The 18,494-nt window shown below is 38.4% G+C and overlaps 1 protein-coding gene across 2 annotated transcripts in view; it reads left to right on the top strand.

Annotated features, from left to right (window-relative positions):
• The window catches only part of RALBP1 (ralA binding protein 1), a 35,211-nt gene extending 17,551 nt beyond the window's left edge, over positions 1-17,660 (top strand). Inside the window, exons 2-10 of one of the 2 annotated variants that reach the window (XM_050891185.1) lie at positions 947-1,240; positions 8,960-9,418; positions 11,247-11,596; positions 13,044-13,205; positions 13,688-13,819; positions 14,341-14,448; positions 15,199-15,320; positions 15,735-15,858; positions 16,140-17,660. In XM_050891185.1, the coding sequence (XP_050747142.1) occupies positions 997-1,240; positions 8,960-9,418; positions 11,247-11,596; positions 13,044-13,205; positions 13,688-13,819; positions 14,341-14,448; positions 15,199-15,320; positions 15,735-15,858; positions 16,140-16,403 (1,965 nt within the window). In that variant the 5' untranslated portion in view covers positions 947-996 and the 3' untranslated portion in view covers positions 16,404-17,660. Of the gene's footprint in view, positions 1-946; positions 1,241-8,603; positions 8,685-8,959; positions 9,419-11,246; positions 11,597-13,043; positions 13,206-13,687; positions 13,820-14,340; positions 14,449-15,198; positions 15,321-15,734; positions 15,859-16,139 lie in introns of those variants that run through there. The other variant, XM_050891186.1, reaches the window with a different exon arrangement.
• Positions 17,661-18,494: the final 834 nt, after the last annotated feature.

Raw genomic sequence — 18,494 nt, forward strand, 5'->3', positions numbered from 1 at the left:
TTTTTCTTTTTCTAGGGTTTGCTTTATTTCTGTTTTCCTTTCATCCCTTGAAAGAAGGGCTTATATCTGACGGTGACCATTTAGACACAAAGGGCCAAATTCAGCAAAGTGGACTCCAGAGGTATGATGTCCCATACAGCATATCTGTTCTGTGGAATTTCTGAAATTTATCTGTGCTTGGAAGAGTTTTTTGCTTATGAGTTCCATTGTTGAGAATTTATGTATTGGCTTCCTTCAGCAATTTTCATATTAGCTTTTATTTGGCCATAACTCTCAAGCAAACAATGCACCAGCATCTGGGTGCGGATGACCTGATATAGCCTCTTCAAATGTGAAGTTGCTGTTGTATACCAGAAAAACTTAATCATTCTTTTTCTACCTTCTTTAATTTGCATTAGTATAATTAGAAGATGGATTTGCTTTAACTCTTCCCCGCACCCCCCCCCTTATTGAAACAGGCTAGGCAAGTTGTTATTTGCATCTATAAAATATGCTTGGGAAAGATGAAAATTATCTTTGCCTTAAGTGCAGTGCTCACAAACACTCTGACCTTCCAGACAAATCTATTTTATGTCAAAAATTTAAAGTTAGCTAACTATTTTATAGCAAATATTACCAATCAGAATGCAAGCTGCCTATGAATTTTGTAAGAACTATTTCAAATGTTAAAATATTCTGATACTTAATATATGTTTTATATATTATAAAGTAGAAATGGCTAAAATAGCAGCTCTCTTATTATGTTAATATGGCTTAGGAGTTAATGGACATATTCTGCAAACACTGAGCTTAGGACCTGATGTATTACTGTGGCTTGACATAAGTTGGAACATTCATTGTAGAAGGTATTGCTGTCTGTGTTTTCAGGATAGAGCTCTAAACAAGATGTTGTGAAATCCATTGCTTAAAATTGTGTGGGGTTTCTTTCTGTTTTCCCCTGCTGCAGGTGTGATGGACAGGTAGCAGAAGATTTCACTTTGATATCAGGGAATCAGAATGACCGAGTGCTTCCTGCCTCCCACTAGCAGCCCCAGTGAACACCGTCGGGTAGAACACAGTGGGGGTCTTGCTCGTACTCCCAGCTCTGAAGAAATCAGTCCTACAAAATTCCCTGGATTGTACCGCACCGGTGAGCCTTCACCACCTCATGACAGCTTGCATGAGCCTCCAGATATAGTATCTGATGATGAAAAGGAGCATGGGAAGAAGAAAGGAAAATTTAAGAAGAAAGAAAAAAGAAGTGAGTAGGCAACTTCTCTGATTTCATGCTTATAATTTCTCTTTCTCTCTTTCTTTCTCTCTCAAAATTGCTTAGTATTCCCAATGTTTTTTTTAAACTTGTTTAGGTGCACAGGAAGTTAACTTGTACAAACAGGCTTTGTGCAATACCTGTTTCTCTTCCAAAAAAACCCACACCTTAAAAAAAATGGATTTGTTTTTTGTTGCGCAGATACAGGTGCCAAGCACATGCCCAGGATTACTAATAAGCATGTTTATCCAGAACCTTTAATCATGCATTGGTAATTGCCTGGCATGGGGTTCTTCTAATCTCATTATCCGTTCACATTTTAAGTGGAGGTTTCCAAGTGTATTTCCAAATAGATGCTTTTTGAAATTGTAGCTGAGGTGCTAGCTACAATAAAACTGTAAGTTTGACCTGAATTTTGTACTTTTAAATTTGGAAGAGTCCATTTCAACAACTTTGACCCTTTTCCCTTATGTCTCCCGTGTTCAGCGTTTGCTATTGTGTATGTTCTCAAGTTTTCATGCGCACACTGCAGCGTTATTTGAGGAGTAATAAAATCTGTGTCCTTTTTTCCTCTAGCTTCTCAGTTTAGTCTGATCATGTATTTTCCTCCAGCAGTGCCTAAGTATTATTGCAGAGTTCAAAAATGGGCAAGCCAACATCAAGATCTGAGTTTACTAAAACCCACAGAGTAAAGGTTAGAAGAAAGTAAAGCTTCGACTATAGAATCCGTTCTTTGTCAGTGTATCAGTGTCCAGAATGGATGTTTTCATTTAAAAAGCGTACCCCTCCTCCAAAACAACAGAAATCTTACTTCCCGCCTTTAGATTTGTGCAGAAAATTTTGGAAACATGAAATAGTTCTTATTCAATAGTTTTTCTACATATTCTGAAAGAACAAAGCACTTGGAAATACTAAGCTGATACTGAACGCTCTCAGTACCAGAAAGATCCTTACTGTCCAAGTCTCTGAAACCTAAATATCACAGCCCAAATGTTAGTACTTTTTTAACTGACGTTTGTTTTAGCAAAATTTCAAAATAATGTTCATCTTCTACAATGCCTGTATCTCTGATGCCTGGAAGCTCTGGATGCTAGTGTACCTTGCCACTTCTTATATGTGAAATTTGGAAGATCAAAAACAATGAGACAGCACACAATATTCTGGCATGTTAGGATGAATATGGTGACTATTTGTAATATGCATGCACATATTTAAATAATTACTCTTTAACAATTTGCTGTCACTGCACTGCTTTTAATCAAACCTGTTTCCTGGGATGCAGGATTTGTTTCTACCACAGTTCAGAAGGACTATTGTTATTAACTAAAGACTGTGTGCATAAAGGATACTGTAACTCAAAAATATATTATCCTCCAGTTAAAACCAACAGTTTAAATTCCTGCAGGTTTTAAGAAAACTGATTCTTTAGGTTTTTTCCTAATGTAAGCAACATTAACCTAGTACAGAATACTGGATTGGTGATGAAAATCCAGTATTGATTGGATGGGTCTAAATTCAAGCTGTTAGTAGCTGGGTTTTTTTTTTCTTTGCAAATCAGCTTTCTGTTATAACTCTGGATTAGACACCTCTAAATTTGGAATTGTTAGAGGTCAGCAATATACATAGTGTGGGTTTCTTTGTGGTGTAATTGTGCATGTCCCATGGTGATAGTCTAACTGAAGGCTGAACAGGAAAAATGCTTCTTCAGCAAATATGTGCAGGTCTGTGCACATTAGCACTGTAGGAGCTTTCTTCTACAAGTGGTTACAGCACATTTTATAGCTGATGTAAAGCAATATTTGTTACTTAAAAGAAGCTTTAAAGGTACGAAAAATCCTCAGAAATGCAAAAATGCAAAATGTAGGAAGAAACAAATTCTCTCTTGCAGCTGTAATATAAAAAGCATTCAGCATTTCTTAGCCCTAATAGAAGTATGTCATATAATTGCCAGTCAGGTATAAGGGTAAGTTACATACAAAGCTTTCAGTATCTCTTGTACAGTGCAAAAATGGTCATTATTGTAAACATACGCTGAACAGACATTTTATTTATGTAAATGACAAGGGCTCTTTACAGTTGTTTAACATGGTTGATTTTAAGAGTTCCCCTTCCAGCTTTGCCTTTTGTTATTCCTTCCCTATTTTTGATTCTTCAGTTTCTCCCACCTGCTAAGTTCTATTGCATGTATTCAGATTGTTTATTTTCACTTTTCTGGCCAGCTGCTTTGATTTTGGACAATACACAACCTGCTATGGTCATGTAATTTGGGGTTTAAACAAATATAATTGAGCATTTCAATGAGAAAAAGACAAGTGTTGATGTTATGACAGAGCGAATGTTTGTTGAACTTACAATATTAGTGAATTAATGACAAGGTCATCCAAACTCCTGAAACTGTATGTAACTTTAATCCTACAAAGATTTTGGGATATTTTAATAATACTCTAAATGTAGACTTCAGAAGTGCTTGAAGAGCAGGAGGGTATGTGGAGAGGGAAGGATAAATATCCCAAGGTTACTAATTTTAGTTTTTCAGGTAAATCCTTTTTGCTGGAGTAATATACTCTTAGCTTCAGCATTATTACCTATTTCAAAAAAGCATTTTCCTATGCTAGCAAGGGATCTCTTTTCATCTGTGGCTAATATAATAATTTGGTATTTTTCATGTTAATGGCAATAACCTAATAATACACAGCAATTATCCTGGGGGAAAAGTTCCAAAAATGTTTTGGAGGTGATAGAAAATTAAATGGAATATTGTTTTTTTATGTGGAATGACAACTACTAGAAAAAAGGTTCAGCTACTGATTTCTATTCTCCACTCCTCTGTGACAGCCTGAGTGTTGGTTAGCTGCAGAGTGAGTTAGATTAGGGGACTTCTTAGGGGTTAAATTTAGTTTTCTTTTTACTGGGATAGTTTTAACTCAGATCTGTTTCCTGACTCAAAACAACCCTTGTCCATGCAAGAACTTGTGCTGTGGCAGCATGCGAGCAAAAACATATTTTGGGGGGAGCGGTAATGTTTTCTATGAGACAATGACCAGAGTAATTGATTTTTTTAAAAAATTATTAACCTCCTGTCAGTAATCACATGTTGATAAAGTCATAAAATACGCAGTTCCTTGCAAAAGAAAAAGGTTATAAGTAATACTTAAGAAGAAAAAGCTATTCTACCTGTTAGAATTTCTGTAGATAGAGAGTCTGTATGTGGTAGATCTTACTCTGCTTATTCGTTTTACTTCTGATATTGATACCGTTGGACAGGATGGGTTCAATATGCAGCTAGGATTTTTTGTTTAGAATAATTTTCATTTTCTTTATCTAATTCTTGGGAAAATGGAGAATTGGTTGAATTGTAAACTAAACTATCTTGTGAAAGGACAGTAGTGTCATTGGTATGAACTCTTCTGAAATTTTCAGGAAATATTTTTGAAGACCAAATCCCTAATGTGTTGGGCAGGGGGTCCTATATGGTCTTTTGAGATGTAGATGAGGGCTGAAATATTCCTACTGTTAACTTGGGGACCTGCTCCGATCAATCTTTGGTCCAAATCGGGTGTTAACCTTTATCTTCTTCCTCTGAGTTGCTGAGCTGAGGTTCTAGCGATGTGCAACTCTCCGCTAGGTGCCACCAGGTGGAAGATACCAGCCTGTTCTCTCTTCCATCATCTTAAGGGATTTTTCTCCAAAATAATTTCTGCTCAGGAATGTGGACATCCAGCAACCATGCAAAAGCTCTAATAGTATTCCCAGCTGTTCCAGGTAGAGCAATGACATGATAAGTTGTCTCTCTGCTTATGATCCTTCATTTCTGTGTATAATGCTAACGTAGATGGATTGTACAGTAGCGGTGAATGCATGTCTATAGGGGGAGGTCTGTTAGCAATTGTAAGGAGGCCATTGTCATCCTACAAAATAATCAAGTAGCTGCTATTGCAAACAAAACATCATTTTTACTGATCTGGTGTGTGGAGAAGCTCTGAATACAGTTTCCAGATCTACCGAATAAGACGTTACTAGAATTTTCTACCTGTGATAAACATTAGAGGCTCTTCATATCAAGGTTTATCTTTCTGTGTTGCTACATCCTATTGTACTGACAAATTACTGTGTTTATCTATATACCACTGTGTATTTAGTTAGCAAAGTACCATTTGCAAGCAGTTTAAAAGTCTGCCTTTCAATGCCAGTAATTATTTTAAATCAAAATAATGTAAGGCAAATTTCATATTTCAACTTAATTTGCTCTCCTGGCACAGCACTGTGCAGTAATCTGAATGCAGAATTTGTTTGGGAGTGCTGTGCTCACATCAGTGAGTTGAATGTATATTAAAAGCAAACTGATCTAATTGAAAGTTGGATAGTAAGTGTCTGTAAGTTTCAAGTTTCTATTAATAATAACAATACATCTTGTGGGTGAGGAAGGAAATAGAAGCCATCTACCCAGGCTCATTATGCATCCATGTGTGTCTTACCATTTTATTTAGAAATGGTATACAAGTTGATGGCAATCCCTCTGACAAATTGAAATTAGATAACTAATGCTAGCATTGCACATTGGTCCGTATAGTCATATTCGACCCACTAATTCTTCCATACGTGAAAGTGATCCATGTTTTCTTTCAGTGAATTAATAACAGATGCATGCAAATTTCCCCAGGGAGCCAAAATCAGATGTAGAGGTATAAATGACTTAAAAACTCATCAGAGACCTGATGCACAAAATGTATCTTGTGGTAGGTTTGATAAGTGGCAGTTCTACATAATGCAACCCTTTGTGTTAACAATAAACACTATAGCATGAATTTATAGCTTCATTGTAAGAGTGCAGAAGTATTCCCAAGTGTGCAGACTGCTAGAAACGGTGGCCTCGCTGCATGACAAAGCTTTTAAGCCTGTAAGTTAGATTTTTCGAGAGTAACACTGGAATATTTTTTTAAATATTTTTAAAAGAGGTTTTCATAATTTTCAGTAAGATAAGGGCTATACTTGCAGCATCACATTTAAAATAACTGCAGTGAAGGCATGCTTGTGGAAGGTCTGACGAAGCCCAAGCAAGGAACTGGCAGATAGTCCAGTTGTTACGCCGGTGGAATTGCAGTATTTATTAAATTAGTACTGGTCTCCTATAGGTGCAGGAAAATTTCATTGGCATACATTGGAGTGATGGGAAAATGCAGACTATTAGTACTAGAAGTCTTGAGGAAACGGTGAACAGAAATAATCCGTTTACTAACAGTAGGTAATACGTCTTTCCACATTTAAAATTACCTGATTTGTCAAGTGCTTTCAATAATTTTTTCTTATGTATAAATTTAGGTTGTTTATATTTCAATATATTGTATCACTGGTGAAAGTGATACGGTAGTTTTATTACCAGAAGTATGGTAAAGAAAATTGGGCTACTCTGAGAGACATACAAACCCTCTGTTGGTATGGGTGGGAGATTCTCTGTGAATCTGTTATTAGTATATATTTCTGAACTTTGTTGACTTACGTTACTGAGACAAATTAATACAGGCTGGTTTTGTATTTAACTTGCTCCTTCATGTCTTCTCATGAAGTCAAGAAATACCAGTTTCAGTAATGTGCTGTTGCTGGTGTTACATTACCACAGATCTAGAAAGGTTTGTGTTGCAAGATGGAGTGTTGAGACATGTAAGGCAGGTGCTCTGTTTGTTGGTGACACCGACCTCCAAGCTTGGGTCCCCTGTGCTGACCCAGAGGACGCGCTGATGCTGTTCCTAGTGTGTGTGGGGGAACCCTACGCTGTTCGACTGGGAGCTGTTACAGCTACCCAGCAGGAAGGATTGAGGGCAGATTGTTCTGGGCCCTGGTGAAGATCTGGCTTTCTGCTTGCAAATTACATCTGTGGACCCTATCTTGAAACTCAGTGCCAGCCCCATTTCATTCTCACAAAACACAGTGGTGATGTGTGCTCCTCCTTTGTCCCGTAGCTGGTGCATCAGCAGTTCTTTCCATATCAGAGTGAGATTTCAATCCGTAGTTTATGCACTGCAGATTTCCTTACCCATTTCTGGGTTTAGTTTACAAAAAGAGTGAATGATGGTATAGCCAGTAAACTGGGAGGATGAGACCTGGTTGCCGGTTGTCCTCCAGTTAACATTTGCATTTTTATATTAAAATTCACTTGGACAGGAACAGTGCTATGGTCTTTCTTCGTCTTCTATGAAAGTGCATGTTTGGTAATCCTAGGGAAGAGTCCAGGATGGGAAGGGTGAGCTGGTCGAACAATTGTAATTATTTTATGGCAGTTCCATGCTTTAATACATTTCTTATATTTATTTGACTATTAAAAGCTGTCTCCCACAGAGCAGCCAAGGAGGCTTCCAAATACAGACAGCTCCTTGGGTGTGCTGAAATAATGCTGAGAAACATTGCAGCTTAATATAGTTTAGAATTGGAAGAATAAAAGACTGAATGTCCCCTGGTTCTTTTGCACAAGGCCTTTCACCTGTAAAAATTACAGCCTACAATTGGTCTGTGATGCTCTCCCTTATAATCTAAGGGGGTAGTTTTCCACCACCCAAAACTATTCACACAGGAAGAGCACTTGGCTCTCAGTGTGCTTCCTCACTCGGGCAGAGGCACTGCCTGTAGGTAGTGGAAGAGCCTCAAAGGACCTGTATAATGGAGGCTTCAAACTGAAGCAAGATCTTGCTGCCCACTGCCTTGGGGGACCTGGCTGGTGCAAATGGCATGTAAAATGTCGTCTTTGTTGACCAGGTTTCAGGCTTACTTTTCTTATATGGGGTACTGCGTATGTAAAATCACAATTGACTTAGAAGTTGTGTTGGTTTGTATGTTGTTGGGTTTGATTATGGGATGGTTTTTTGTTGGTTTTTTTTTTTGTAGTCCACCTTTGAAGATTTCCTTGTTCTTGCCTGAAGGATAGGCAGGGCTAGCTGCAAAGGCGTAGTTAGTAAAAGCACTGGTGCGCGTTTTAGACGGCACTTGGTGTTTTGCTGCTGAAACAGTGTACTCTGCCCATGGACTTGTTTGAAGCTCTTGCATATGCTTTTTAAGGCAAATGTGCAACTTCACTGACAGGTATTGTGCTAGTGTTACTGGAATTGTTTTATTCGTCTAGTGGAAAAATAAGTGTGCTTGGGCTTTTTTTTTTTTTTTTTTTACTTTTGGTATTTTACTTGAGGCTGAAACTTTATTAACTTCATACTTATCTTAAAATTCATAATATTCTGGAAAGGGATTGGGGAGTTAAGTGGCTGAAGTTTAGGTTGTTCTTAATAGAAGTTTGTTAGACTTATGCGTATGTAGTAGATGATCCTTAACAGCAACTCTTATACTGTCGATTACAGGAACATAGAGAAGTTGCCAGACAGTTGTTTTTATTTTGCATTTCCTTGACTATTAGATGGGAAGCTAGCCTATAAGATGGACATTGCCATTATAAGTAAGTATATCAAGTATTAATTGTTTAGATCGTTCAGGAACTGTGTGGCTTATCTCTGATGTGATTATGCAACCTTGATTTAATCCTTCTCCACTTACTTGTGTAACAACTAAAGAAAACCGTCTGAAGAGTCAGGCAGGTGCTATTTTTTAATTCATGTTGCTTCTTCTCTCTCCTCCTTACATATTACTTCTTGTTCTCTCCCTGTTATAATACACTGTCTAGAAACTAAACAGACTTACAGCTGTCCTCTTGCCTTCTCCTTTGCCTAATAGCGGAAGGTTATGCTGCATTTCAAGAGGACAGTTCCGGTGATGAAGCTGAAAGTCCTTCAAAGTTGAAGCGGTCCAAGGGAATACATGTCTTCAAGAAACCCAGCTTTTCCAAAAAAAAGGAAAAGGATTTTAAAATAAAAGAGAAACCCAAAGATGAAAAACACAAGGAAGACAAACATAAGGAAGACAAACATAAAGAGAAGAAGTCAAAAGACTTAACTGCAGCAGATGTTGTAAAACAGTGGAAAGAGAAGAAGAAAAAGAAAAAGCCAATTCAGGAGACAGAGATACCTCAAGTGGATGTTCCAAGTCATAGACCCGTGTTTGGCATTCCTTTGTCTGATGCGGTAGACAGGACCATGATGTACGATGGCATCCGCCTGCCAGCAGTTTTCCGTGAATGTATAGATTACGTAGAGAAGTATGGCATGAAATGTGAAGGCATCTACAGAGTTTCAGGTACTCTGGGCACAGTGACATGCAGGTTCCTAAGGTCTTTACTTGCAATTTTCTTTTTATTTTACCATTTTCAACACGTAGAGACTCTGTTTATAGCTGCATTAATTTTAATTATCCAAAAGATAATCAGGTAGCTAAAGTTAAGCAAACTCGTAGGTCTGAAGTATGAGAAAAGTTGCTAATATGGTGGTACTGCTTAACGGCAGTAAAAATACACTTGTTTTGGCCTTTTGTGATAGGATGGTAACGATGAATAAAATGTGTTAGTGTGGCCAGCTTGTATTTTTTTACTTCTGCATTAGAAATACAATGCTAGTTGATTGCAAAAGCAAAGATGAGATATAACCATTTTATTACTTAAGCGTCCCACTACGTTGCTTTTTCCAGTTACTTCCATTGTATGATTTTTTTTTTCTTAAGAACTTCTTTTCTTTAAGCAAATACACTAATAAGCAGAAAATACAAGTTTCACTATTTAAGCTTAGCAACAGCAGGCTAATTAACCATGGTGGTAGTGTAACACCAGCTTACATAAATTCAACATCAGTTTTAGTCACATTAAACAAAACAGTCCCTTTATTTGTGAACTGCATCTGCAGTGTAACTTGTGTAAGTACTTCTGTGGGTATGTTTAAGGAGCAAGAACAAGTGAGAAAAGGAATTTAAGGAAAAGCATTTGAAACAAGTTGCCTAGCACTGTAAAACAGTAATCAAACGACTTTAAAGGCTTCATTAAGCTGTCTTCGTGCTGTCAGTCTGCATGGTATTTGGTAGGCATGCATAAATACCGCAGCAGCTTAAGCAGTTTCTTCATCTTGCCTATTGGAACATCCTGGTTGTGTGCTTTTTCAAGACACGATGTGTTGGGAATTTTCACGGAAGGAGGTGCGTTTTCCGTAAAGCATTTTTGATGTTTGTACTTTCTAGGTGTTCTCCAGTGCAATAGCACCCTCTTGTGTATGTAAGATTGTTTAAATTGAGAGCTCAGAGAGACAATTGCAGTGGCTTAACAACCTACCAGCCCTTGTGATGACTAACTTACTCGGATGTGAAACTGAATGTATTTTACCTGGCATTTACCATGGGCTGAGTGCACCCAGTGTTGCCTATTGTGTATGAGCTGAGCCATGGCAGCGCATTAAGTCGGTCTAACTCAAGTGGGTGTTTGAGCTTTAAGAATGAAATTTCCCCAAGTTTGCGAAGATTGGAATGTCACTGAGTTATAAAAACACCTTACAGAAAATCTTGGCTGGTTTGAATAATTGTGTGAACACACTTTTATTCATGCAGTGCCTCAAATCAAGAATCCTGGGTGAGACTCCTTCACTGAGGAGGGCCAGCTGGAAATCTGGAAACTAAAAAGTGTGGGTTTTGTTTTGACAGAAGAAAGCTGTTAGAGGTAGAACTTGTTGCACAATATTTGAGTTGATAACATATTTGCTATTTCGCTTAGGGCTGTGTAACTGAACAGCCAGAAAGATGTTGAATGCAAATACACAACTGATCGTATGTTCCCCTACCCTTCCTCACCCTATTTTATGTTCCTTGATGCAAGGGAATGCTGGCACCAGTTCTGATGCAGAACTGCGGTAGTGCTGTGTGTTTGCTTCATAGTAATAGTCAGTGCTTTTAGAAGCAGTGATCACGTAATTTTGAGTCATGATTTTAACTTTGTTATATGTGGATAACCTTTAAAAGGTATTCCTCAATTAGCTTAAATTGTAAGGAGAGGTGAAATAAATGCATCTCAAAAAAAAGAAGTTTAACTATAACTATTAAACGTTTACAGTTGAAGATTTCTCTTAATTCTTGATCTAAATATTTTAAGGAATAAAATCAAAAGTTGATGAGCTAAAAGCAGCCTATGATCGAGAAGAATCTCCCAACCTGGAAGAATATGAGCCCAATACAGTAGCCAGCTTGCTGAAACAGTACCTACGAGAACTGCCTGAAAATTTGCTTACCAAAGAGCTAATGCCGCGCTTTGAAGATGCTTGTGGAAAGAGCACAGAAGCTGAGAAAGTTCAGGAGTGCCAGAGGTTGCTGAAAGAGTTGCCAGAGTGTAACCATCTCCTAATTTCTTGGCTGATTGTGCATATGGACCATGTTATTGCAAAGGAACTGGAAACAAAAATGAACATCCAGAATATTTCTATAGTGCTCAGCCCTACTGTCCAGGTACGTGCACCACACCGCAAGTGTTAAAGCAGAACTTCAGCCCAAGAAAGACTTCTTTGTAGGACTTCTCTTGCAGGTGGGAATCAGGTATTGTCCGATACAGTTAAGCTAAATTACAGCTTCTCTTTATACCTTGGGAACCTAAAGTGCTGGGAAGTGGGAACAAGAGACTTTCTGAATGTGAGCTTGCATACTGTGGGTCTGATGTTTGGGTTATTATGAGGGTATTGCAAAGACTGCTGTCAGGGTTTTAATTCTGTTGTGAACAGAAGTAATTTAATGTTGAATTCATCCAATAATTCATGCAGATACACAATTTTGGTGGGCTTTTGATTCAGTGATAATTTAGTGAAGACTATATTGTTGCTTAATTTTAATATCAAGCCAATGAACCCTGTCCTGCAAATAGATCCTCCTGGTGCAGTAATGATTTCGGTATAATGGCTTTGGTGTCTGCAGCCAAATGGCTGGCGAAAAACAACTGACTTTTAGTTTTCCAGTGAGATTTTGTGGTTTCTGGATTGATAAAATCCTTAATAAACATCTTGGAAATACTTAATATAGCTCAGAATTAGTCCTGTGCATAATGGAAACATGGCATTATTGGGTGTGGGTCTTTCTAGAAGAAAACCCACACTTTAGAAAAGCTTGGCTTTATAATTAAGAGTCTAGGTGGAAGCCCAGTAGCAAAAGGGCTGGGTATTATTCTTGGCTATTTTGCTGTGCCAGACACTTTCTAGCTAACAAAAGAAGTAACAATGTAAAACAATGCAGGCCCAATCATGTTTTGTTATTGAGTACATTTTAGCAATTAAAATGCAAGTAGTGACAGAACTCCAATCTTTCAGGATAAATTTTTGAGTTTTAATGGAAGATATAGTATCAAAATAAATACTTGCTTCTGTCTCATGTTAAAACAAGGAATACAGTAGCAGCTCCTTTCAAACTACTTTTTCTACTATATTAAATCGTCTGAGAGAGGTTGTAGAAAATACTTACAGGTTGGGGGAGGAGAGAGAAGGCAGCCAGCAACCAGCCATAGCGCAGTATGGTTGGTGTTCCCGCTTACCTACTGCTGTCACTACCTACCTTTACATAAGTAAAAAGAAAGATTTAATACGTTTCTGTATCTGCCGTGGAATGGAGATGGATGGAAATAATTGTGGTAGGTTAAAAGACGTGTGAAAATTCTGAGTTTAGCATGAAAATGCCTCAGATACACAGGTAAGAGAGACAGTGAAGGGATTCCTTGAGGCCAGCACTGGGTCATTTAAAGTGTCATTTTTAATCCAGATTTTAATCTCTCAGGACAAACTAACATGACTATGACTCACAGAAAGGCATACTAAAGGCTGTTCTGTTTCTGGAGAAAGATACTATGCTTCACAGATAAAGATGATGTGAATAAGTCATCTTAACCAGTATTTTGTCTGTCCTTTGTTTGCAGATCAGCAACCGTGTCCTCTATGTATTTTTTACCCATGTTCAAGAGTTCTTTGGGAATGTGACCCTAAAGCAGGTGACAAAACCTCTTCGCTGGTCAAATATGGCAACAATGCCAGCACTTCCAGAAACACAAGAAAGCATCAAAGAAGAAATCAGGCGACAGGTTGGCAATTACTTTAGTGTTTTTCTGTTTATCTTTGCCCTGGCTTTTATACATTCAGTGGTAAATTCTCATAAGTTTGTAACATACTCTTTAATTCTATCAATATCAATCACAATTCTCCTGTCAGTGGAGACCACTGGAAAGAGATGGGTGATACTCTTGCGTGTTTCATGTGTGGAAAGTTGTTACAGTCTTGTGATGATTATAGCCCTGTCTTTCGTGGATTGCTTTGCTATGTAGTTCAATACTTTTATCATGGGAGGAAGGTTAGGAGAACATGTTAAAGAGCGTGGTTTCTTTAATACTGCTTTTCAGCTAGTTCTAGATCATGTGCTGAATGTATGTTAACACTTGTTGGTCGACGTGTCAAGCTTTGAAAACCAGAACTCCAAGCCTGTTGCCACGAAGCCAAAAAGATTTTTCTTTTCAGTCTGCCCTGCTGTGATATATTAAAGATGTTAATTCTTTGGTAATATTTCTAGGAGTTCCTACTGAACTGTTTACACAGAGACTTGCAGGCAGGGATAAAAGACTTATCCAAAGAAGAGAGACTCTGGGAGGTGCAAAGAATTTTAACAGCTCTTAAGAGGAAACTAAGAGAAGCTAAGAGACAGGTGGGTAACTTTTCTATTTATTGGCCAAACATCTAAATCCTGGATCTCTAATTTGTGACAGTGCAGAGGCACTCGGTTAGATCAAACCACGTTTTAATCTTTTTACTGCAGATTTTTTCATCTTCACTTTACATGGCTGAGGAGCAATTGCATTTTCTGGTTAGGTGGCTCTCCCGAGGGACAGCAAGATCTTCACACTCCTTCACAGCTGTTCACAAAAAAAAATGTGTGTGATTAAAAACTTAGGTGTTTGACAGAGCATGTGTTCATTATATGCTTAATACAATGTGTCCTGGAGTACCAAGAGGAATTACTGGAAGACTCAAGGTTAACAAACTTCAGAAGCATTGTTTTTTAAACTGTCATATGTCCCAGAGAAGGGACAGACCTTGCTGAAAACTTTCAAGACAACTGAGATGGTGATTCTAAATTTGGAAAATAATACATTCAAAAAAATGTTTACAGTAACTAGAGTGACTGGGGAAGCTGTCCTTTTAAAAGTTGTTCTCTTTCTCTGGCAGGAGTGTGAAACAAAGATTGCACAAGAAATTGCTAGCCTTTCAAAGGAGGATGTCTCCAAAGAAGAAATGAATGAGAACGAAGAAGTTATAAATATTCTGCTCGCACAGGTAGATGGCAGGCACTTACCTGTTTGTCTGCTGGTATTTTCTTGTTCCGTATCTTTCAGAAATATTAAACATTCTTTTGTTCCTTCTAATGCAGTGGGAAATTGAAGGCTTAAAGGGGTCTCTCTGTCCATTAAAATACAAGGCTTTGTTTTAATGGTAAATAAAGTAGGGCAGGAATGCTGACTGCAGGAGTGAACCCAAAGCTGAGTAGACTCTTGTTAACAGCAGAAAGGAGACACTGTGCAACAACAAAGTACTTAGAAAGCACTTCCAAATCTAACCAGTTTTAATACCGTTAACTACTTTCCTGCTGATCAAAGGAAGTAAGGCAACTATTTTGGCCTTTTTGCCTTCCTTTGCTTCCCTCAGTAGCTTTGATCTTCTCTCCACTGTACTTCCCTCCTTATAGTCATCTTCAAAGACGTATTTTATAATTCAGTTTTTCTAGTTACTTTACTGGTTAGCCAGAGCTTTCCCCTGTGATTTAAGGAAATAGGTAGGCAAACATGCCAGAATTTGGTGCGTCATCTCCACAGCTATTCAATACAGCGATCATCTTGAGGATTCAGAACGGACACTGTTGGTTTTGAACTCACATTTGCTTTGAGGTCTTGGTGAATCAGAGTTCAAAGCAGGCACGCTAACCACTTCTACTGAAAGTATTTCAGAGAACAGCAGCATCTCATACTTACCGTATGTTCCTGTAGAAAGTAAAGTCAAGGCTTTAAGTGAACTGATCGATCATTGCAGGAGAACGAGATTTTAACAGAACAAGAAGAACTGCTGGCCATGGAGCAGTTTCTGCGGAGACAGATTGCCTCAGAGAAGGAAGAAATCGATCGCCTTCGAGCAGAAATAGCTGAAATACAAAGGTAAAAGGGAGACTGCTTACATCAGAGCCCCCCGCCCGGCGAGCACTCTTTGATTAAAAGTACACATATGCTCTTCTGAAATGATACTCTGAACTACACTTAAAAGCTCACCTTGTGAACATCACATTTGAAAGCTTCCTCTTTTTATTGAAATCTCAGCAACTTTGGACCTTTCAGGATTTTCTGTTAGTGTAACAATGGAATTATGATCTACAGGAAACTAGACCCTGTGCACTCAGAAAATCCCGCTAGGAAATCCCTGGTTTATTAAATTAAGCTTTGAAAGGAAATTCTGATTTTGTTTTTAAAATGGTTGCAGATTATTCAGTGGATGTAAGTTAACTCTTTGATGCTGCTACAGTTCTGGCAGACTTGAGGAAGTGTTTGAATCGGAGTTTGTCATTGGTCTTTCAGTCGCCAGCAGCATGGCCGAAGTGAAACCGAGGAATACTCTTCCGAGAGTGAAAGTGAGAGTGAAGATGAGGAGGAACTGCAGGTCATCCTGGAAGATTTGCAGAGACAGAATGAGGAACTGGAGGTAAGATTTGAGTCTTAGTATTAATTGGTCCTCTTCTCCTTAGTGGTTACTTGATTTAGTCTGTGCAGCGATGTTTGCACACGTGCAGACTGGTAGTTTTGCATCCATCTTGCCTAGGCATATAACCCACGCGCACTGTTTTTAAATCGCTACGGCATGCAAGTCCACATTGCTGTCTGGGTTAACAGCAAAGCTTCGTTGTGCGGTGCTGAACGGCCGCCCGAGCTGCAGCAGTTCTTTGTGAGAAGGAGCCCTGACATTTGTTTTCCTTACTTAAAAAGATCAAGAACAATCACCTGAACCAAGCGATTCACGAGGAGCGAGAGGCCATCATAGAACTGCGAGTACAGCTTCGACTACTGCAGCGAGCTAAATCGGAGCAGCAGGTGCAGGAAGAAGAGGAGCCAGAAAAACGCGGGGGTGTTTCTCAGCAGCAAAGAGACAGTGTTCTGGAGACAAAAGCAGCCAAAGAGCAGCCAAAAGCAAGCAAGGAGCAGCAAGTCAAGCCATCGCCAAGTAAAGACAGGAAAGAAACTCCAATTTGATCCGGCTCCTTGGATATGCATAAAATCAACTGAACTGTGCAAATTACTGTAATTTGAGTCAAACTGCACAAATTATTGCTGGCTGTGTACATTCTGTAAAGAAACTTTTCTTTTAAGCCCTGGAGACTTTTGTCTCTGATACTTGTGGCTTCTACTCATCAGACTCAGGTGAGTTTGGAGAGGCCAGAAGAGTTTTCCAGTTAGTATCAGATTATTTCGAGACTGGTTTCCTTCAGGTGATTTAAAATAATTCAGTAACAGTTTTATTTTAAACCAAAATCATTATTTACATTCATTGGAGCAGAATTGGAAGATCTCATTTTCAGTAAATAAACAGAAACCCACCCCCACTTACTCATTATTTGCCTTGTGAATCTCTTCATCCTCATTCACCATTATTTCTGCTTATTAACCTAGTCACTTCTTGCTTGTGCCTTTGATACCTTTCTGATGCAGATTATATACAAGGGAGCTTTAAATTTATTCTGGGTTGGCTGAAAAGTTGGGAGACTGCGGGGTATCGTGTTTACCTAACATGCCCTTAAGCTTCATTTTTGTTCTGAGATGTACTGAATAAATGTAAACACTTTAGAGATGTTATTTATGTCCCTGTATGATGGAAATGTTCATCAACAGCTGTTCTCATGTCTTTTAGCAACGTAGGTAACCCATTTACTCATTTATAAGCCACCATCACCAGACCTGTTTACGACGGGCTCTGTTCACACTGCTGCCATATAGCCAAGAGCTTTTTCTTCATCCATTTTAAATGTTTCAGTCCCTCAGAGAAAGCCACTGACGGATGCTTTAGGCAGCGATGGGGATGGGTTATGTCACTTAAGACAGATCTGCCTGACCAAGCAATATAGCATTTCCCTCTGCAGAAATGCCAGCCACTCGTGCTTTCCAAATAAGCCTGCAGAGCGATGCCAACGGGAGGCACCGGGGGTTCAGCAATAGCCTCTTTTTTCTGGTGTTTAAAAAACCAAGCACCACCACCTGGGACTTGCGTTTGGTTTGGCCGTTTCACTGCTTCTACCCATCGAAAGCCTCCAGCCACGCTGGCATTTAAGGGCCATTTCATGTTTCAGATACATTCATGAGACTCATCCATCAACTCACATATAGACGGCAAACTCCACAGCGTGCATATAGGCTATCTTATTTTTTAATCTGGATATTTATTTTCAGCACCTGTTGGATGTGGTTGTATTCTTTATCTATTGCACTGTTGTGAATCATTGGCCATGATTTGATTTTGTACAAATAATGCTTTGATATGTTATAGAAAACAGCATAGTATTTTTTTAAAATTTGGAAAAAAAGTTTATAAACACAGAAAATGTGGTCAGATGACAAATGTAAACTAAAGCATTCTCCCTTGCCTTCGTTACATACATTTTGTATTTGCTGGCAATATTTAAACCTTTTTTTTGTTTGTTTTGTTTAATTCACACTAATTCCTATTGAATTGTCATGGACTTTTCTAATGTTCTTCAGACAAATCTCTTAATATTGGTTAACTTTTATTTTGTTAGGATTGTATTTATCAAGCAAATAAAATCAACAGCCATTTGAAAGTAATTTCCAATTTATCTACTTCATAATGTATAATATCTTTTTCTAATGCAAACGATAGTTATTCTTCTTGGGTAGCTACTTGCAGTTGAGAAGTTTATATGAAACATGAATTCAGGCTTTCTAAATAGTTCTCCTCTGAAAGACCATTGTCTGCAATTGAATGTCATAGAAAGCTTCCATAACTCAGCTGAAGATCAAGTTTAATTTGATCAAATTAAAGATTTTAAGACTTTGCTTCTCTATTACTGCTAGAGATTTCAGCTGCGAAGGTAAAAACCATCCTGTTTATTCACATCATTACTTCCAACACACGAACACTGTTCTTTCTCCTGCAACCTTAACAAAGCACTTGAAATGTGTTGCCATTGGAAGTCTTAAATGGAGGTGGGATTGCTGCTCCTGCAGCAATACAGCAACTGTAACCAGAAATTTAGTTTCAAAACACCTGAAAGACGTTTCTTTGAAATTTTCTTTCCCATTCTTTCAAATGATGCACCCAATGATAAACAC

This window comes from Gymnogyps californianus, chromosome 2 (assembly GCF_018139145.2).
Source record: "Gymnogyps californianus isolate 813 chromosome 2, ASM1813914v2, whole genome shotgun sequence".
Taxonomy (NCBI): domain Eukaryota; kingdom Metazoa; phylum Chordata; class Aves; order Accipitriformes; family Cathartidae; genus Gymnogyps; species Gymnogyps californianus.